Source organism: Typopeltis vanoorti, chromosome 19, assembly GCF_054136105.1.
Source record: "Typopeltis vanoorti isolate ZY-2024b chromosome 19, IOZ_Tvanoo_1.0, whole genome shotgun sequence".
Taxonomy (NCBI): domain Eukaryota; kingdom Metazoa; phylum Arthropoda; class Arachnida; order Uropygi; family Thelyphonidae; genus Typopeltis; species Typopeltis vanoorti.
In genome coordinates, this window is record NC_143567.1 from 71787998 (window position 1) to 71804823 (window position 16826).

At 34.1% G+C, this 16826-nt stretch overlaps 1 protein-coding gene across 1 annotated transcript in view; it reads left to right on the forward strand.

Annotated features, from left to right (window-relative positions):
- Positions 1–16826, forward strand: part of LOC150096239 (midasin) — a 1081806-nt gene that overhangs the window by 369816 nt on the left and 695164 nt on the right. Inside the window, exon 37 of the mRNA XM_090409469.1 lies at positions 6469–6576. Within this exon, the coding sequence (XP_090265595.1) occupies positions 6469–6576 (108 nt within the window). The remainder of the gene's footprint in view (positions 1–6468; positions 6577–16826) is intronic.

Genomic DNA, 16826 nt, shown 5'->3' on the forward strand with positions numbered 1-16826 from the left:
AATTGTAGATCTGGTTGATGGGTTTGTAGGTCACAGCAAGATTGTATTTTTTCATAATTTTTGAAAGTCGCTCTGAGATGCCTTGGACATAAGGCATGGGCTTGTTCTTGTCTAGGTTGATGTGTGGAGAAGTGGCTGATGATTTTTTGAGTAGTTTTAGGATTGTATCCATTAAGAATGGCTGTGTTTTTATTTCCAATTCATGTTTTAGAGATTCCTCAGAGGAGCAAAATCTGTGTGCTCTGGTTCCATCTCCACTTCTGCCTATCGAAAGCCGACCTTTTCAGGTCGCTACATCCACGACTCTTCTACTCATCATCCTTCTCAAAAATTTGGCATCATCAAATCACTGGTAACCAGAGCACACAGATTTTGCTCCTCTGAGGAATCTCTAAAACAAGAATTGGAAATAATCAAAAACTCAGCCATTCTAAATGGATACAATCCTAAAACTACTCAAAAAAATCATCAGCCACTTCTCCACACATCACCCTAGGCAAGAACAAGCCCATAGGATTCCCATACCTTATATTAAAGGCATCTCAGAGCAACTTTCAAAAATTATGAAAAAATACAATCTTGCTGCGACCTACAACAAACCCATCAGCCAGATCTACAATTTGTTACCTTCACCTAAAGACAAAGCCCCCCCCACTATATTTATAAGATATAAGAAGGCTCTATCTGGATATTTGCTTGTGTTGGATCTTAAACCTTTCTGAGATCAAATAAAACAAAGCTGCAGATAACTGAAGTTAGGTCAGCTCATTCTCTAAGATACCATCATCTGCCTGTATCCTATATGGATTGTATACATTTTATATGACAAAAATAAATAATCCATTGACAAACATCATAGAATAGTGAGAATAATAAGCTATACTAGATTACCAGTGCAGCTCCAGATATTGTGAATGTGTAGTTATTTCTGGATTCCAAAAGAAGGGAAATGAGGCTGAGTACATCCTAAAAGAAGATGGAGTGATGAATTGTCAAATTTTGTTGGGAAAAATTGGTCGACCAACAACAGAGAAAGGTGGAAGGAACTAGAGGAGGCCTTCATCCAGCAGTGGACAGGAAATGGCTGAAAAGAAGAAGAAGATGCTAGATTAAGCTTGAAATTAAACTGTAGCCATATAGTCTGTGTAGAGTTCGCATAGAGGACATTGTTCTTGCCTGGCTCTGTTTAGGCCATATTCATCTGAACACTCCTTCATGTTGAGGTGTGATCATTTTCCTGAGTGTATGAGTACTGTGGCTTTGCATTAACCATCATAAATAATTTAATTGCCTTCATTGCGAGTGCATTATCACTTTACCACTTTCTCTGAGTCTTACATTCTCCTATTTTATCCAACATATCATATATACATGTATATATATACCCAGTGTTTTTAAATTTTAATTTAATTAATTTAATTAAATTAATTTTTATATAAGTATATAACATCTTGGAACTATATATTTAATGTACTGTTTTTAATTTTATTTTTATACATCAGATATACCAGTTTTAACTTATTTACTTATTACATAGATATTCGTTGGTTTTTCACTGTTTGATATGGTGGATTATAACCACATATGCTAAAGCACCACAGAATATCAAAATAAGCAAGGAAACATAAAATTCACTAACGGAAGCATGTAGTGAATGTCTTACATGGATAGGAAAATCAGAACTTCATGATGGAGCCAAGAAGTTAAAGTTTGTGGAATGACTTTGAGAAGAATATAGAAGATAAATATCATGAAGGTGGCAGAATGGTATGTAGCCTATTTAAAAGCTTGGAAATGGAATAAACAGTATCTTGAAAGATGACAAATGTGACATAAAAGCTGAACATCAAAATATTCTCTATTTCTAGAGTAATCATTTTTAAAAGGCTGTAAGACGAGATAAGCAGCGATAAGAACAGTTGTAGAAAATATGTGGAAAGGCAATTGAGTAGAAGATATTAATATTGCAGCAGCCTCCATGAAGTTGGTAGTATCACCGCTGGGTCTGACTCCCACTGAAGAGACATCAATAAAGGTCGAAACCGGTCTGGGTAGTGACCCTTCCCATGATGTGTCTACCAATATAATTTATTGGTAGACACATCATGGAAGGCCCACATAACTAGTATCAAGTATTATTTCAAAGCATCATGAACAGTATTTTTCTAAGTGTGTGCAGATCTGTGATTTGTACAAAGTTAGTAGCTGGACAGATGAAAGATAATGTTTTGTGATGCAAAATACTTTTTCAAACCAACTATGCTATAGAAATTATGTGGTTATTCTTGGAATGGCTAGAGTGTCACTTGGAGAAACAAGACATGGTCTTGTCTATTAAGCTGAGCATTATCAAAAATAACCCAGGGACTGGTTTCGACCTTTATTGAGGTCTCGTCAGTGGGAGCCAGACCCTGAGATGCCAAAGTTGAAGTAATACAGAACTTATAAATTTTACCTATACAAGTTGCCACAAGGTGCTTTGACCTTAATGAATAAAAATCTCAGAATGAGAGAAAGATGAGAAAGTTTTTTACCTTGGGTATACTATAAATTAAAGATACTAAGATGGCCTAACATGGGAAAACTAGAGAAAGATGGATTTACATTTGTATATTCTGGTGGAGAGAAGCATGAATATGGAGTGGATTTCATGATTAAGAAAGACATCTTTAAATGTGTGATGGGGCTGTGATCCATAAACGAAAGAAAAATACTTATTAAATTAGCCACAAAGCCTTTTAATATCATAATTATCCAGGTTTATGCCCTTACGATGAATCACAATGATGAAGAAATAGAAGATTTTTATAATAACTTACAAAAAATCTATAGAATATGTAAAATCAAATGAGATAGTCATAGTGATGGATGACTTGAATGCAAAGATTGGAGAAGGGGAAGAAATCCCAGTTGTTGGAAAATTTGGACTAGGTGACAGAAATGAAAGAGGTGAGAGATTGATACAAGTCTGCATTCAAAATAACTTGCGCATAATGAATACTTTCTTTCAACATCCAAAGCGCAGACTGTATACTTGGACAAACCCAGATAACTCTATAAGAAATCAAATAGATTTCATAATGATAACTAATAGATGCAAAAATAATATAACCAACATAAAAACATACCCAGGTGCTGATATAGGTTCAGACCATAACCCTGTTGTGTCCACTTTAAAAATTAAACTAAAAAACATTTCTAAAAACAATCATACTGAAAGACTTGACTTCACAGCTCTGAATATACCTGACAACAAAATGGTGTTTAACTCAGAAATTAGGAAAAAATTAGATCATGTAGGATATAAAACAAAAGACAATATACTTTGTAACACAGAGGAAATTGAAAACAGGTGGTCAAATTTTAGAAGTGCAATATATAAGACAGCTAACGAGGTTATCCCAAAAATGAAATACAATAAGAAAAAACCCTGGATGACTGAATCAATACTAGAACTTATGAATGAAAGACGAAAAAAGAAAAGTACACAACACTATAGAATACTCAGTAAAATTATAAAAAATGAATGCAGGAAGGCTAAAGACAAGTGGCTAAATGAAAAATATAAAGAAATAGAGGAATTGGATAAGAGACACAATAGTAAAGAAATGCATGAATCAATCCAAGCCCTGACAAATAAAAAGAAAAATTTCAACCATAATCCTTGTATAAAAGATCAAAATGGAAAAATGATACTAGAGACACAAGATTATGGAAAAGAACTGTTTGACTCTGATCACACAGACGGACCAGATATACAAAATATAGATGGTGAACCAATTACATATGAAGAAATAGAATACGCTCTAAGCCAAATGAAAACAGGTAAAACACCAGGCCCTGATCAGATCCCTATTGAATTGTTAAAGAAAGTAAATGAAAACACACTTAATGACCTAAAGGTTATTTTTAATAACATCTATGATTCAGGATACATCCCTGATGATCTAAGGAAATCCATCTTTGTCACTATTCTCAACTTTTGAATGTACAGAATATAGACTAAGTTTAACAAGCCATTTTACAAAATTACTACTGAGAATAATCCTAGAAAGAATAAAAGGCACTTTGTCAGTAGAAATAGAAGACACTCAATCAGGTTTTCAAAAAGACAAAGATACAAGAGAAGGAATCTTCAATTTAAAAACATTATGTGAAAGAAGCCTTGACAACCAGAAAAGCATATATCTTTGTTTTATTGATTACACCAAAGCATTTGATTCCATAGACCACAAGAAATTAATACATATCCTACAGAATAATGGGTTAAAAGGAAAAGATCTATGTATAATTACAAATATATACTGGAATCAAATGGCCTCAATAAGATATAAAAATACATATTCTGGAAACTTTGAAATCAAAAAAGGAGTAAGACATGGATGTGTCTTATCACCCTTGTGCAATATATATATAGTGAGCAAGTTTTTAAAAATATTTCAGAACTGAAAGGTGTAAAAGTCAGAGGTAGGAATGCAGATGACACAGTTCTTATAGCAGAATCTGAAGATGATCTTCAAAACTTAATCACAAATTTACAACAGAAGCTTTGACATGAAACTAATTATTAACCTAAAGAAAACAAAGTGCATGATTATATCAAAAGAACCAATAAATAAGAAACTGAACATAACTGTTAGCAAAAAGAAAATTGATCAGGTTCAGTCTTTTATATATTAGGGACAAATGTTTACAGAGAGGAAATTCCCTTAAAGAAATAAAAAGAAGAAGAGATAGCAAGAAAAGCCTTTACTGATATGAAAACTGTTCTAACATCCAGAGACATTAATATAGACACAAGAAAAAGATTAATAAAATGCTATATCTGGTCAAGCCTTCTCTACAACAGTGAAACTTGGACTCTAAATAAGAAGCAGAGAAAAAATTAGAAGCTTTTGAAATGTTGACCATCAGAAGAATGTTGAAAATACTATGGACAGAGAAAATGAAAAACGAAGATGTTTTAAAGAAAGCAAAAATGAAAAGAACATTAATGAAAATAATTAAAGAGCAAAAACTTAAATATTTTGGACATCTAACCAGACAAGAAGGCATTCAGAAATTAATATTAGAAGGGAAATTGGATGGAAAAAGAGGGAGAGGTAGACCCAGGAGAATGTGGTTCGAAGACATTAAGGACTGGACTGGCTTGAATTACCAAAAATGTTCCAGAGCAACAAAAGAAAGAAAAAGGTTCCGTGACATGGTTGCCAACCTCCTTCTAGGAGATGACACTTGAAGAAGAAAGATACCAAGCAATTTTTATAAACTTGGTTTCAATCCTTTTTCCCAAGTAAGCAAACAAGCAGGTAAGTCAAGTTTTCACCTGAGGTATTTCTCAATAAAGGTCGAAACCGGTCTGGGTTTTGACCTTTCCTTAATGCATAGCATCATACATGTCCACAAGGTGATGTGCTTTGCGTTAGGGAAAATACTAAGGAAAATGATCAGAGCTTACTCCGCCTTTACCACGAGTTGCCTCAGACCTGAAAATACTTCAGACACAAACTTGACTTACCTGCTTGTTTGCTTACTTGGGAAAAAGGATTAAAACCAAGCTTATAAAAATTGCTTGGTATCTTCAACGTATAGTATACCCAAGGTAAAAAAACTTTCTACAAAATTGTAATTTGGAAGTTAAAGGTAACTTGGTTGTTATCAGCCCATCAAAAGATAGTGTTAAAATTGGTCTGTATTGAGGTTTGTGCACTACAAACTGCTATTTGAGCTCTCCACCATGACATACAGTGAACTATCCAAGAGAAAAATGGGCGAAAGGCAAACCACATGATGGCAGCTTGTTAAAAAGCCTTTGATGTTAAGTGCAAAGTTTCTCCAAAGTTCTTTATAGCACGAGTGTCTAGAGGTGGGTAATGTAGTCGAGGAAGTCTATCGTAGATATCAACTGGTGGAATCCATATTGATGGTGACTTATTAGTTGACAGTTTTCCAGTTGTTGAAGAAATAGCCCCTGATGACTTGCTCCATTATTTAAACATCACTGCTATGAGAGCAGGTTGATAGTTTGATAGTAAATGCTAGTTTTTCTCTCTCTCTCTCTCTTGAATCAGCCGTACATATTCTTGCTTCCATGCTGTCAGGTAGAAGCCAGCTGAGTATAATATAGTTTAGAGATAATAAAGGGTAAGTGGTAGTTCCAGAGCCCATCTATAGAGTAGAGCAGTTCAGTTACTAAAAAAAAAATAATAATAATTAAAGAAAATAATTATTTTCAGCATCTCTTATTTTATTTATCTAAAAATTAAATCTAAATCTGGTCATTCTCTCCATACCATTGCTGTGAAATTTGTAGTGCTGTCAAGAAACTCTGTGCCCAGGTAACTATTTATATATCATTCTTTGACTTTTGATATTATTTTTCTAGATTTAAGGAAATGAAATTTAGTTAAGTGATCTTACATTCCAACAGTGGAAAGTTTTTTGCTAAAGTGAGGCTTTTTTTTTAAGGTCTATATAGAACCTCTCTCATCTTGTGACTTAGAATTCATTGCAAGAAGCATGTATCCCTCTATTCCCAGTGATGTGATTAAAAAGATGGTAGGCTTTAATGAAAAGGTATGTGATGTTTAAAATTTTTCTTTATCTCCAATTATGGAATTTGATAATTTCATATAATTTTAGAATGACCTGCCATTAGGATATAACTAATATCTTGTAACTAGGATTTGTAGAGACTGATGATTCACTTAAGATAAAAATTGCAATATAGGGATTGATTGCTTCTCACTCTCACTTCAGCGTTGAAATAGAGATAATAATTATAAGAGTGTTGTTTGTAAGTATAAAAATGTAGATTGGTTTAATAAGGAAAGTAAAGAGTACAGTTATTTCTCATTGTAGTCAACATGATTATAGTAAATTAACTTGCTAAAATAGATGGTCAAAAAAGTCTTTGGCAAAGCCCTATAGCAAAAATGCCAATTTAAATGAAATTCACAATAGTGCTTTCTATTGTAACTGGTGTCAGCCCAGTGGATAGCATACTTGCTCACCAACGAAGAGGCTTGAAAATTTCCATGTTTAATAGATGATCTAACCTATAGCATATCCATGGTACTATAAGTTTATAACAATTCTTGAGTGGGATACATAAAAAACAATATTCTTTTCATCCTGTGGAATTTGCTATAGCAAGAGTTGACTGTATTATTAGTAATTTGTATCTATATTTCTTTGATATATTAAGTGACTTGAATTTAAATTTATGATAAGTTTACCTGTTGCAACATGCAGCATTTCCATAAACTTTTTTGAATTTGCCATGCCAAGCTTTGGCTCTATGTATTATCTTACCTTTCTTACTTCTAAGAGTAGGGCCAGCAAGACAAAAGTACCAAATTGTCTCAAATTGTCAATGCTCTATTTCTCTATAGCTACTACATCCAGCTCTCAACTACAGCAAACACTGCTCTATCTAACAAATTACCATTATAATAACTACCAAAACATCTTGCTTACTGCTCTACAGGTACATTGCTATTCTTTAAAAAAAAAAAAAATATCACTATAAAAACTATCTATTAAAAGACATTTTTTCTGTTAGCCATTCAAGTTGTTATAGTGAGAATCTGCATTTGAATTTCTTTCTTATCTGATAGTTCACTTTTGAGTAGTAGTGTATTGAGTTCTGGTCTTTCAGTTGTTGGTGAACTTGGATACGTTCATGTTAGAAAGTTCTGTAATCTTTAAACTGAAAAGTGGAAAATGGGAAGTATATGCAGAGAAGAGATTTGTATTACTACTTGATAATTGGAACTGTTCACAGGCAGCTGCTTAGATATCATATTGAGAAAGCATTGACAATGCTTTAGATTTAGACATCTAGGAGCAATTGTCATTCATAAAATAATATGTTAAGCTTTAAGATTGTCGCTCGTGAAGAATAGTAATAAAATTTTCAATTGTAGTTTAACGTTCATTTATGCACTGATGGATAGCATGAACAATGCCATCTTAGCATAATGATCTGTATGATTCTCTGAGATATCTCTTGGCAGTGGGATATGCTGTCAGATACCTGTATTCATAGTCAATTTGTTTGATAGCATAGTGATTACTGTTGGGGGGGGGGGATACCTTTTATAATGTATACGGTATCTGGAATAGCATGTGGTACAATGAAAGGAGTGCACCTCAATTTGAGTTGAATTTTGGACAAAGAATAGGATTGGATTATAGTGGATTTCTTGTTATACTCTAGATGGAATCAGTAAGATCCTTTGACATCAATTAACTAATTAGTCTTTGAATGGAATTTAATGTGTGGGGGTTTGGGGGGGGGGAGTCTGGTGTCATATCATTGAGGATAATGTTGTATGGAAACTGTTCTATAAATTGCAGAATAGGTATCAAGATCTGTTTTTTTTAGCTTTTCATGATTGCTTTTCTCTTACAGTAATTAAAAAAGAAGAGCACTACATCTGTGATTATCAGAGTATAAATTTTGATGGATAGAATGGTCCATCAAATTAAAACAAGTGATAATCCATAAGCAAATTCTGATATAGAATGTGGTTCCTCTGTAGTTAGAGTTGCTTGTGGATTTCTTTTGATCTGAAGATGTTATGCTGAGAAATAGTATCACATAGACTTTCTTCATTGCAAATTTACTAGTACACTTTTGACTCATTCACATACAAGGGTGTAATGATGAAAAGTGGGCTTCACTGTTGAATCCTACTGCATGAATAGGCCATTTTAAGATAATACTTTTAAACAATTCAAAAAATTTTCTCTTGATGATATTAAAGTTACAGGTTTTGTTGTACATTCTGGCTATTTTACATGAGATTTTGTACCGATAATATGAGGGAACAGCAGTTGGTAACGATCTTTCTAACTTAGCTAATTTGTACATGCTTTTTTCTTGTTTAGCCTTGTGCTTGATATTGTGTTGTAGATATATTTATCATTTGGTCTGCCTCTGATGATGAATTTAAATCATCCTTGAAAATACAAATAGGTACAGTATCAAATTCACCATGGAGAAAAAAATAAAGCAATAAATGATTCCTTAGATAAGACCTTTTTAGTCTCATATTGTCTTCTGGGTTACTTAATGATCAAAATTAGGTAACCAGGAGGAGACTCATATATCCTTTAAGGAATGTGGAGCTTTCCTTATAGGCTGGACATTAGGCTAGAAGCTACAGTTAACCAACTAGATCTTCTAACCTAATGTCTAATCCACATCTTCTTGTGGTGCACCACTGTGAAGGTTAGGACTGAGTACTGAACAAACATGGATAACAGACAATACAAGGGCTAGGAATTTTGGGACTTAGCTGATTAAATTGTATCCTGTATTGTCTTAAACTAAAAGAAAATGATGGTATGGATGTCATACTAGCCAAAGAATTTTCCCATTAAACAAGACTCCTCACTGTTTTCATTAGGATACCAGGCAAACAGTGAAAAATCAATAACTGAACAAACCCAAACTCACCATCAGTGGAATTAAAGGACACCATCAACTTAAAAAAGTATCAAAAAGAAAATTAGTTGGACTTAGTTGATGTTACACACAAAAAAAAAAATAGACTGAAACAGTCGCTGTTCTGCTAAATAATATGTTTATTAACATATATTATATATTGACATTTAGATGTTATACTTTGGCAATAGTGATCATGAAATGGAAGAAGTAGTTATAGAAGATCTATGGTCCCATAGATGGTGGTTCTAATAAGGCAGAAGTGGGAGAATATTACAAATTAAGACTGATCCTTCTTGGGGATCTAAAGAGCAGATTAAGAACCACCACATATGTAGAATGTTTTGGGAAAATTTGGAGAAAAGAGAAAAGCTAATAATGATATAAGTAACTGGTAGTTACTTCTCTTGAGAACACAGACAATTAGTCATTACTAATACCATGTTTCAACATAAAATCTGAAAAACATGTTTTGAAGACTATTGAAAAAGATTAGAAATGGAAGAAAGAGGAATTAAAAGGAATCAGAGATTAAAAAGGTAGCATAAAAACTGAAGAGAGAGAAGAGAAATACAATGAAGAATGCACATCAATACTTGAAGTAGAACATCCAACAGCATGGAAGCAAGCTTATATACCAAAAATGAAGACAAAAGTCAGCCATTTAGTTATCGACCCATCGCTCTCACCTCAGTACTTTCAAAAGATGGAGGTTATCGACAACTATCTTCTTCATTACCTGAAGATTCAGCAGTTAATTAGCGATCACCGATATGGATTCCACATTCTAGTTCTACAATCGACCTCCTATCTAATCTCACTCACCTTTGGACATGGGCCATGGAAAGATTTGGAGAAACTCGTGTAATCGCCCTTGATCTTTCAAAGGCATTTGATTGTATCTGGCACTAAGGCCTTGTGAACCAGCTGCCATTTGATTGGCTCTCTCTTGTGCTCTGTGATTGGATTTCCAACTTCCTCATCTGGGTCATTCATTGTGTGTCATGGTGGGTGACTTCCTCATTAGATTTCTCCATCAATGCTAGAGTACCCCAATGATCTGTGCTCTCACCCACACTATTCCTCCTTTCTCTGACTTCAAATGCTATTCACAGCTTTGCAAATGATGTTACTCTTCATTCCCCTTCTTCATTCAATTAACCCTGTAGCATTCTAATGTTAAATGCCTCGAGATCTTCCATAACCAGACTTAAACACTGACCTCCTCAAATGGGGTAAACACAACTCAATAAATTTCACTCAATGCCAAAAAAACTCAATCCTGTCTTATTACCTACAAGAAAAATCCTACATCATCCCCTCTCACTTTTGATAATGTTCCAGTTTCCTTTCAAGATCAGCTTTCTCTTTCTGGGTTGACTGTCACATCCAGTTTATTCCAGCACAAATATTACTTACATAGCCTCCTTGACCTCTAAAATCTTTGGTGTTCTTTTCATTCTAAATATTACTTCTCTTCCTCTGAAATATTAACACTTGATGTCTCTGATCTGATCAACCTTAGAGTACTGTTCTCACATTTGGGGTCAGGAACCCAAGACTTCCCTAAGAATTTTGATGATATTCAGAAGAGGGCAATCTGCTTAACTGATGATTCTTCCCTCACAGACTCCCTTCAATCACTTTATCATAGGTGCTCTGTTTCAGTTCTGTACCATTTCGTAGGTACTTTATGGGCATTGCTCCTGTGAATTGACTGCTACCATTCCTCAATTTCTTTTAACTATGTAAGAACTAAAGAAGTGACTGGCCAATATCCATACGTTGTCCAGCTCCAAATACACCAAACTAACTTTCGTTGGCTTTCTTCATTCTATTCACCTCTCTTTGTTGGAATAATATTACCCCTGTACTATTTTTCCCACTGAGTAAAACTTCCTACTCTTTAAGAAACATATGAATAGACTATAATTTCTCCTTAATCATTTGCCCACATGGCACTGTAGTGTTATAGGTCTTGTGACGTTCATGTATGGGGTCATCATAAAAAACAAATTTAAAAAGCCATCAGAAAATGTAGAAAAACTGCTGGAGGAAATAACATTCAACCAAAAGTGTTCATATATGGTATAAAGATTTACACTGAATTCCCTACATAATTCAGGGCTGACCAGGGCTCTTTATTGAGCTGTATCTATGTATAATATCTATACTGATGCATTTTTCACCTTGCTCATTCAAAGTGTTTATTTCAAAACAAATAGACCTTGTTCTGTTGCCTGTCTCTTAACTGTGCTCTAAAAATAGCCCCTCTTCCTAAACTGCTTGGACTAGTATTTTTTTGCCCTATGTTGAAAAGTTCAGTATTACACATCTCACGCACACTGTTTGATGTGCATGTGAAAGAAATTATGCAAGCTATTGTCATGAATATTGACAACATTACCTGAACTGAGCATAATAGCATTCTACCATTGCTGGTTGTGCTCTGCCATGCAGAGCACGACCTGCAATCGATGTACCAGGTAAGTAGAGCACTCTGATTTCTTACCTCTCTGTTCTGATAATTTTGAGATCTGAGACCTCTGTTGGTTGTTCAGCTGTTTTCTTAACTGCATTGTATCCACTCATGTTGCAGTAATTATACTACTGAGCTGCATGCTATTCATTGTTATGTTATGACAATTAATTGTTATGTTACAACAATGATGACCACAGAACAACTTGTGAGGGGGGGGGTAGAGAGATATACAGCAGGTGTTGAGTTTTTAGTTACAGTGCTAAAAAAAATGAACAGTCCTTCATATAGAAAGAAAAATAAAGTTCTGAAACTTTAAAGGAGGGAAGAAAGTGAAAATGACTGGCTTACATTATGAGTTTTAGAGAAACCGGCAACTAAAATTGCAGCTGTTTTGGCTATTCTGTAAAAGAGGATGCTGTAGTGTTCGAATTAAGGATTTCAGATCCAGAAGTTTTATTTTCAGCTCTCTGAAAATAAAGCTACTGTAATTTTGAATTTGTTGGCAATCACCCATGATCAAATAACTTGACAGTGATTGAGATGTTTTAGGGGGTGGGGTGTAATATATATATATATAAATGATGTAATATATATATATATATATATATATATTTTTTTTTCAATGCATTTAGAACAAACATTTGGACTATTGTGCACAGGTCTGGTCTCCTTGTTTCCATGGTGATTCTGATACAGTGGAGAGAGAGTGCAAAGGAGAGTATTAAAAATGATATCAGGATTGTAGAATGCCAATTATGAAGACAGATTGAGAATTTGTAGACTGCAGACACTGGCAAAGAGAAGGGGAGGGTGATATGATTAAAACTTACAAACTTCTGAAAGGGTCATACCAGATTTCAGTTAATGGAATTTTTCATTTTATGGAGAGTGGGAAAAGGATGGAAGGGTATTCTTGGAAGCTGAGAATGAATGCAACCAAGAAGGGGATGAGATAAAGATTTTTCTGTCTTAGTGTGGTGTGTGATTGTGGCTGGATTGCCATTGGATATTGTGGCAAGTAGTACGAATGAATTCAAGTATGACAACTGATGTATGTAGTATGTGGCCTCCCTCGATGGGTCCCTGACTCCCTGGAGGTCTCTCTTAATAATAATATTTTTACCATTGGGTGGGGAATTGTTGCTCTCTCAATATGGTTTTCAAGAAATCCTGAGAATTAGCTCCCTTTTTTTTTTTTAGGTTCATCCTAGAAAAAAGGCAGACAATCTACATGAAGGCTTGCCATGGGAAAACCTAGTTGAAATTTAATGTTCAATATATTTACCCCACAGGTACTATTTGTTGAAGAAGTTTTGAAGTTTTAATATCTATTAGGTTCATATACATTATAGTACACTTCTTCAGAAGTATTCTATAATAATAATAATAATAATGATAAATAATAAAAATAATAAAACATTACAAACTAACAGTATCAATAACAAACAATACAATAGATACTCATTATAGCAACTATATGGGGACTAGAGGATAGTTTGTTATAGTGTAAGGTTTGCTATAGTGAATTTAAGAGAAAAAAGATTGATCCTGCTCCCAGGAAACAAAGAAAATGGTGAGAATTGTACATTGATGACAAAACACAAAAGATTAGGAGAAACTGGACATTTTTTGTAATTTTTCATCTTGTCATTTTGTGTGATAAAACACACAAAATGACAGCATGAAAAAGTAAAAATGCAAATAATAATGAGAGATAATATAAGAAGAGAACTTAGAGTATGAAATTATAAAAATCTAAATCCAGAATTAATGTTTAATTTCAGAATATTATATTTAATTTCACTTACCTGAAATCTTCATAATGAAGTAAATATGCATGAACTGTACCATTAAAATCAAAAATAGCCTGAAAATTTCAGCAGTCAGCAAACTTTAAAATTAATCATCTTCAGTTAGCAAGAGAGAAAGGACACTAGTGATAATCATTATTCAGCCTATGGTCAGAGATAAGCTCAGTTAATGTGAACAGGTCAGCTTCCTAATTGGACAGAGATCTAATGGTAAACATTAGTTCTCTGTACAATTAGGAAGCTGAGTTGTTCACATCAACTATTCCATTAACCTTTCCTCTCAACAGGTGACTGATTATGAACTTGACTGACTTCTGAGGAATTTCAGGTTATTTTTGATTTTAATGAAACAGAGAGCATATATTTAGGTACATTTCAGTTAAGTGACATTAACTAAAGTTAACATAACATTTTGAAATTTAGCATTAATTCTGAATTTTAATTTTTATAATTTCATGCACTTCTAGTTCTCTTCTCTCTCCTTTATTTCTGATTATTATCTGCATTTATACTTAAGATGTCGTTTTGTGGCTTCTTGTATGGTTCCTACCATTTCTTTTGTTCAGTTTTTCACTATTTTCTTTGTTGAGTGACTGCAGCTCATTTTCCCCTTTCTTTTATTTTTGTAAAAGTCCAGGATATTGCTCCCAAAGCTGAGTTATGTGAGGTGAAATGTTTGTAATAGTGAGCTTAAAATAGCATTAGTTCTATTGGACTTGGGTTATATATTTTCCATAATTTATCATACTGCATCATTTCATTATAGTTGTTTTTGCTATTGTGCATGCACACTACACATTATATTATGATGGATTGCAATGCAATGTGTAGAAAGTCTGAGCTGTGCTCGTGCCAGTTGATGAAGGACAACCAAGTATGGTGTATGATCATACCTTCTTTCTTGTCACATTGATTAATTTTTTTTTATAACATTTCAAGTTAGTCTTTGAATGCTTCAATGAATAAATTTTGTTTGGTACAATATTTGTAAGATGTATTTGTTGCAAAAGATAAAAGATGTGTAGAAGGAAAGTGAGATTGTTAAGTGAATATGTATGGGGGAAGGAGTATTTTAGAATGAGTTTGAGTTGTGTGGAGAGAGTAAAACATGATGGCAGAGGTAGAGAATAATGATAAAGTCTAGAAAATGTTAATGTCAGTGATACTGTTGCAAGTGCGGTGGTGGAAGGTCAGGAAAATAAAGAGGACCTCATGAAACAAATAGCACGCTTATGTGGAATCCTTCACAGGACAACGCATGAGATCAAAAGATTCCAGAAATGTCAAGTGATTGCTGGCACTGAGAAGAGAAAAAAGGAAGAGATGCAAATAAGAAACAGGAATGTATTACTATGAGCAAGGAGGGTAAGGAGAAAAAAATTTATGATGATTCTATGATACAAGGAGTGCTTAATGAGAGTGTAACTAAATCATCTTTCCCTATGAAAATTAATAATGCAAGAATGCAAGAAAGTAAGGTCATTGTGAAATTTTGTGATATTATGAAAGAGGTATTGAAAGAAATGAAAAAAAGGAGCAAAGGGTGAGGTCTGTCTACTGTCATGCTATGATAGAGGACAACTGAGGAGGAAGAGGACAATGATTGCAAATGGATCGATGCACAGGTTATGCAGAAGAAATTATCTGGAGTTCATTCAGTCCATAGACCTATGGACTGAATTTGATGTGCAGAAGGATTTATATAATGCTGATGGGCTGTACTTAAATGGATTTTGAGTTAGGTGTCTTCAAAAACCTTTGTTTGCTGAGTGTGGAAATGCAAAGTCCAAAAAATTGGAACTATGAATGGATGCAGGCTCCCATGAAGCAAGTGATCATGAGAATGTCTAGAAAATGCAGAATCTAGTCTCTCAATTGACAAAATCAAATGGGGCAGTAAGTATAAGATGCAAAGGTGTTTGGGGAGCCAAAGAGGGTACCACAGTTATCAGGAATAAGAGGGAGAAGTTTTTGTCATTAGTTTGTGCAACCTCACCAAAAGTTATGGGAATTAATGAGACTTGACTGACTGCAAATGATGCAGTTATATGGATTGAATGTCAAGGGTATAGTATTTCAAGAGGGGACAGAAAAAGGATTGCTGATTACTGCTAATGATAGTGGATGAATTGTAGCCAAAAAAGAATCACAAAGACGGGCAGATGGCAATTTCTTTGAAGCAATTTGTTATGAGATAGATGCCAATAGGACAGAATATAGTTGGTTTCTGTTATAGGTCAGGAGCTGCAAGGGATAGTAAGGAAGATATGCATTGGCAAATTTCTAAAGTGAGTGTAGTTCAAGTGATTACTATGACCATAGCAAATTACCTTCTTTCCTTGTTTAGAATATTGCTCTCACACCTCCTTTGACCTTCTGCCAGAAAGACAGAAGAATCATGAATAATTTGGATACCATAAAGGCAGCCAGTCCTGGTGGAATTCCACCCATAGGGCAACAGAAAATTGAAGGAGAAAAATATCACATGCTAGGAAGGAAATGGAATTTATTCACCTGCTAAGAGATAATGACTTAAAACAGCATGTAATAGAGTTGACTTGGGGTTTGAGTGTGTTGGATCTGGTCATAACAAAAGTGGTTGCATTGCCTCTAATTTTTGGAGAGTGATCATGTGGTCTTGACTTGGGAGATTGCAAAACATGGAATTTTGAGTTTTAAGAAGGAGTATATGTGGAACCACTGGACAGATGATTATGATTGGCTTAGGAGACAACTGAAGCAGTGCCATGACATGAGAATCTGCAAGAGAAGGATGTTAACAGTGTATGGTATGTAGGTCAAGGGATATCTGAAGGAAGCCATATTAGACTATACATTTATGGTCAGTAAGATGATATCAGGTAGGAGTTCTATGCATATGTGGTATCATTAAGCAGAAGTTACAAAAAAATATATATATATATATATATATATATATATATATATATATTGTGGGGGGGGGTGTATAAGGAGGATGTGATCATCAAGCTCACAAGCAGTACAAGGTTCAGCCAAGAAAGGTTGTAAAATATTTCTTTTCTTTACCTTTTACTTTATCTGTTTATTCTACGTTCTTATT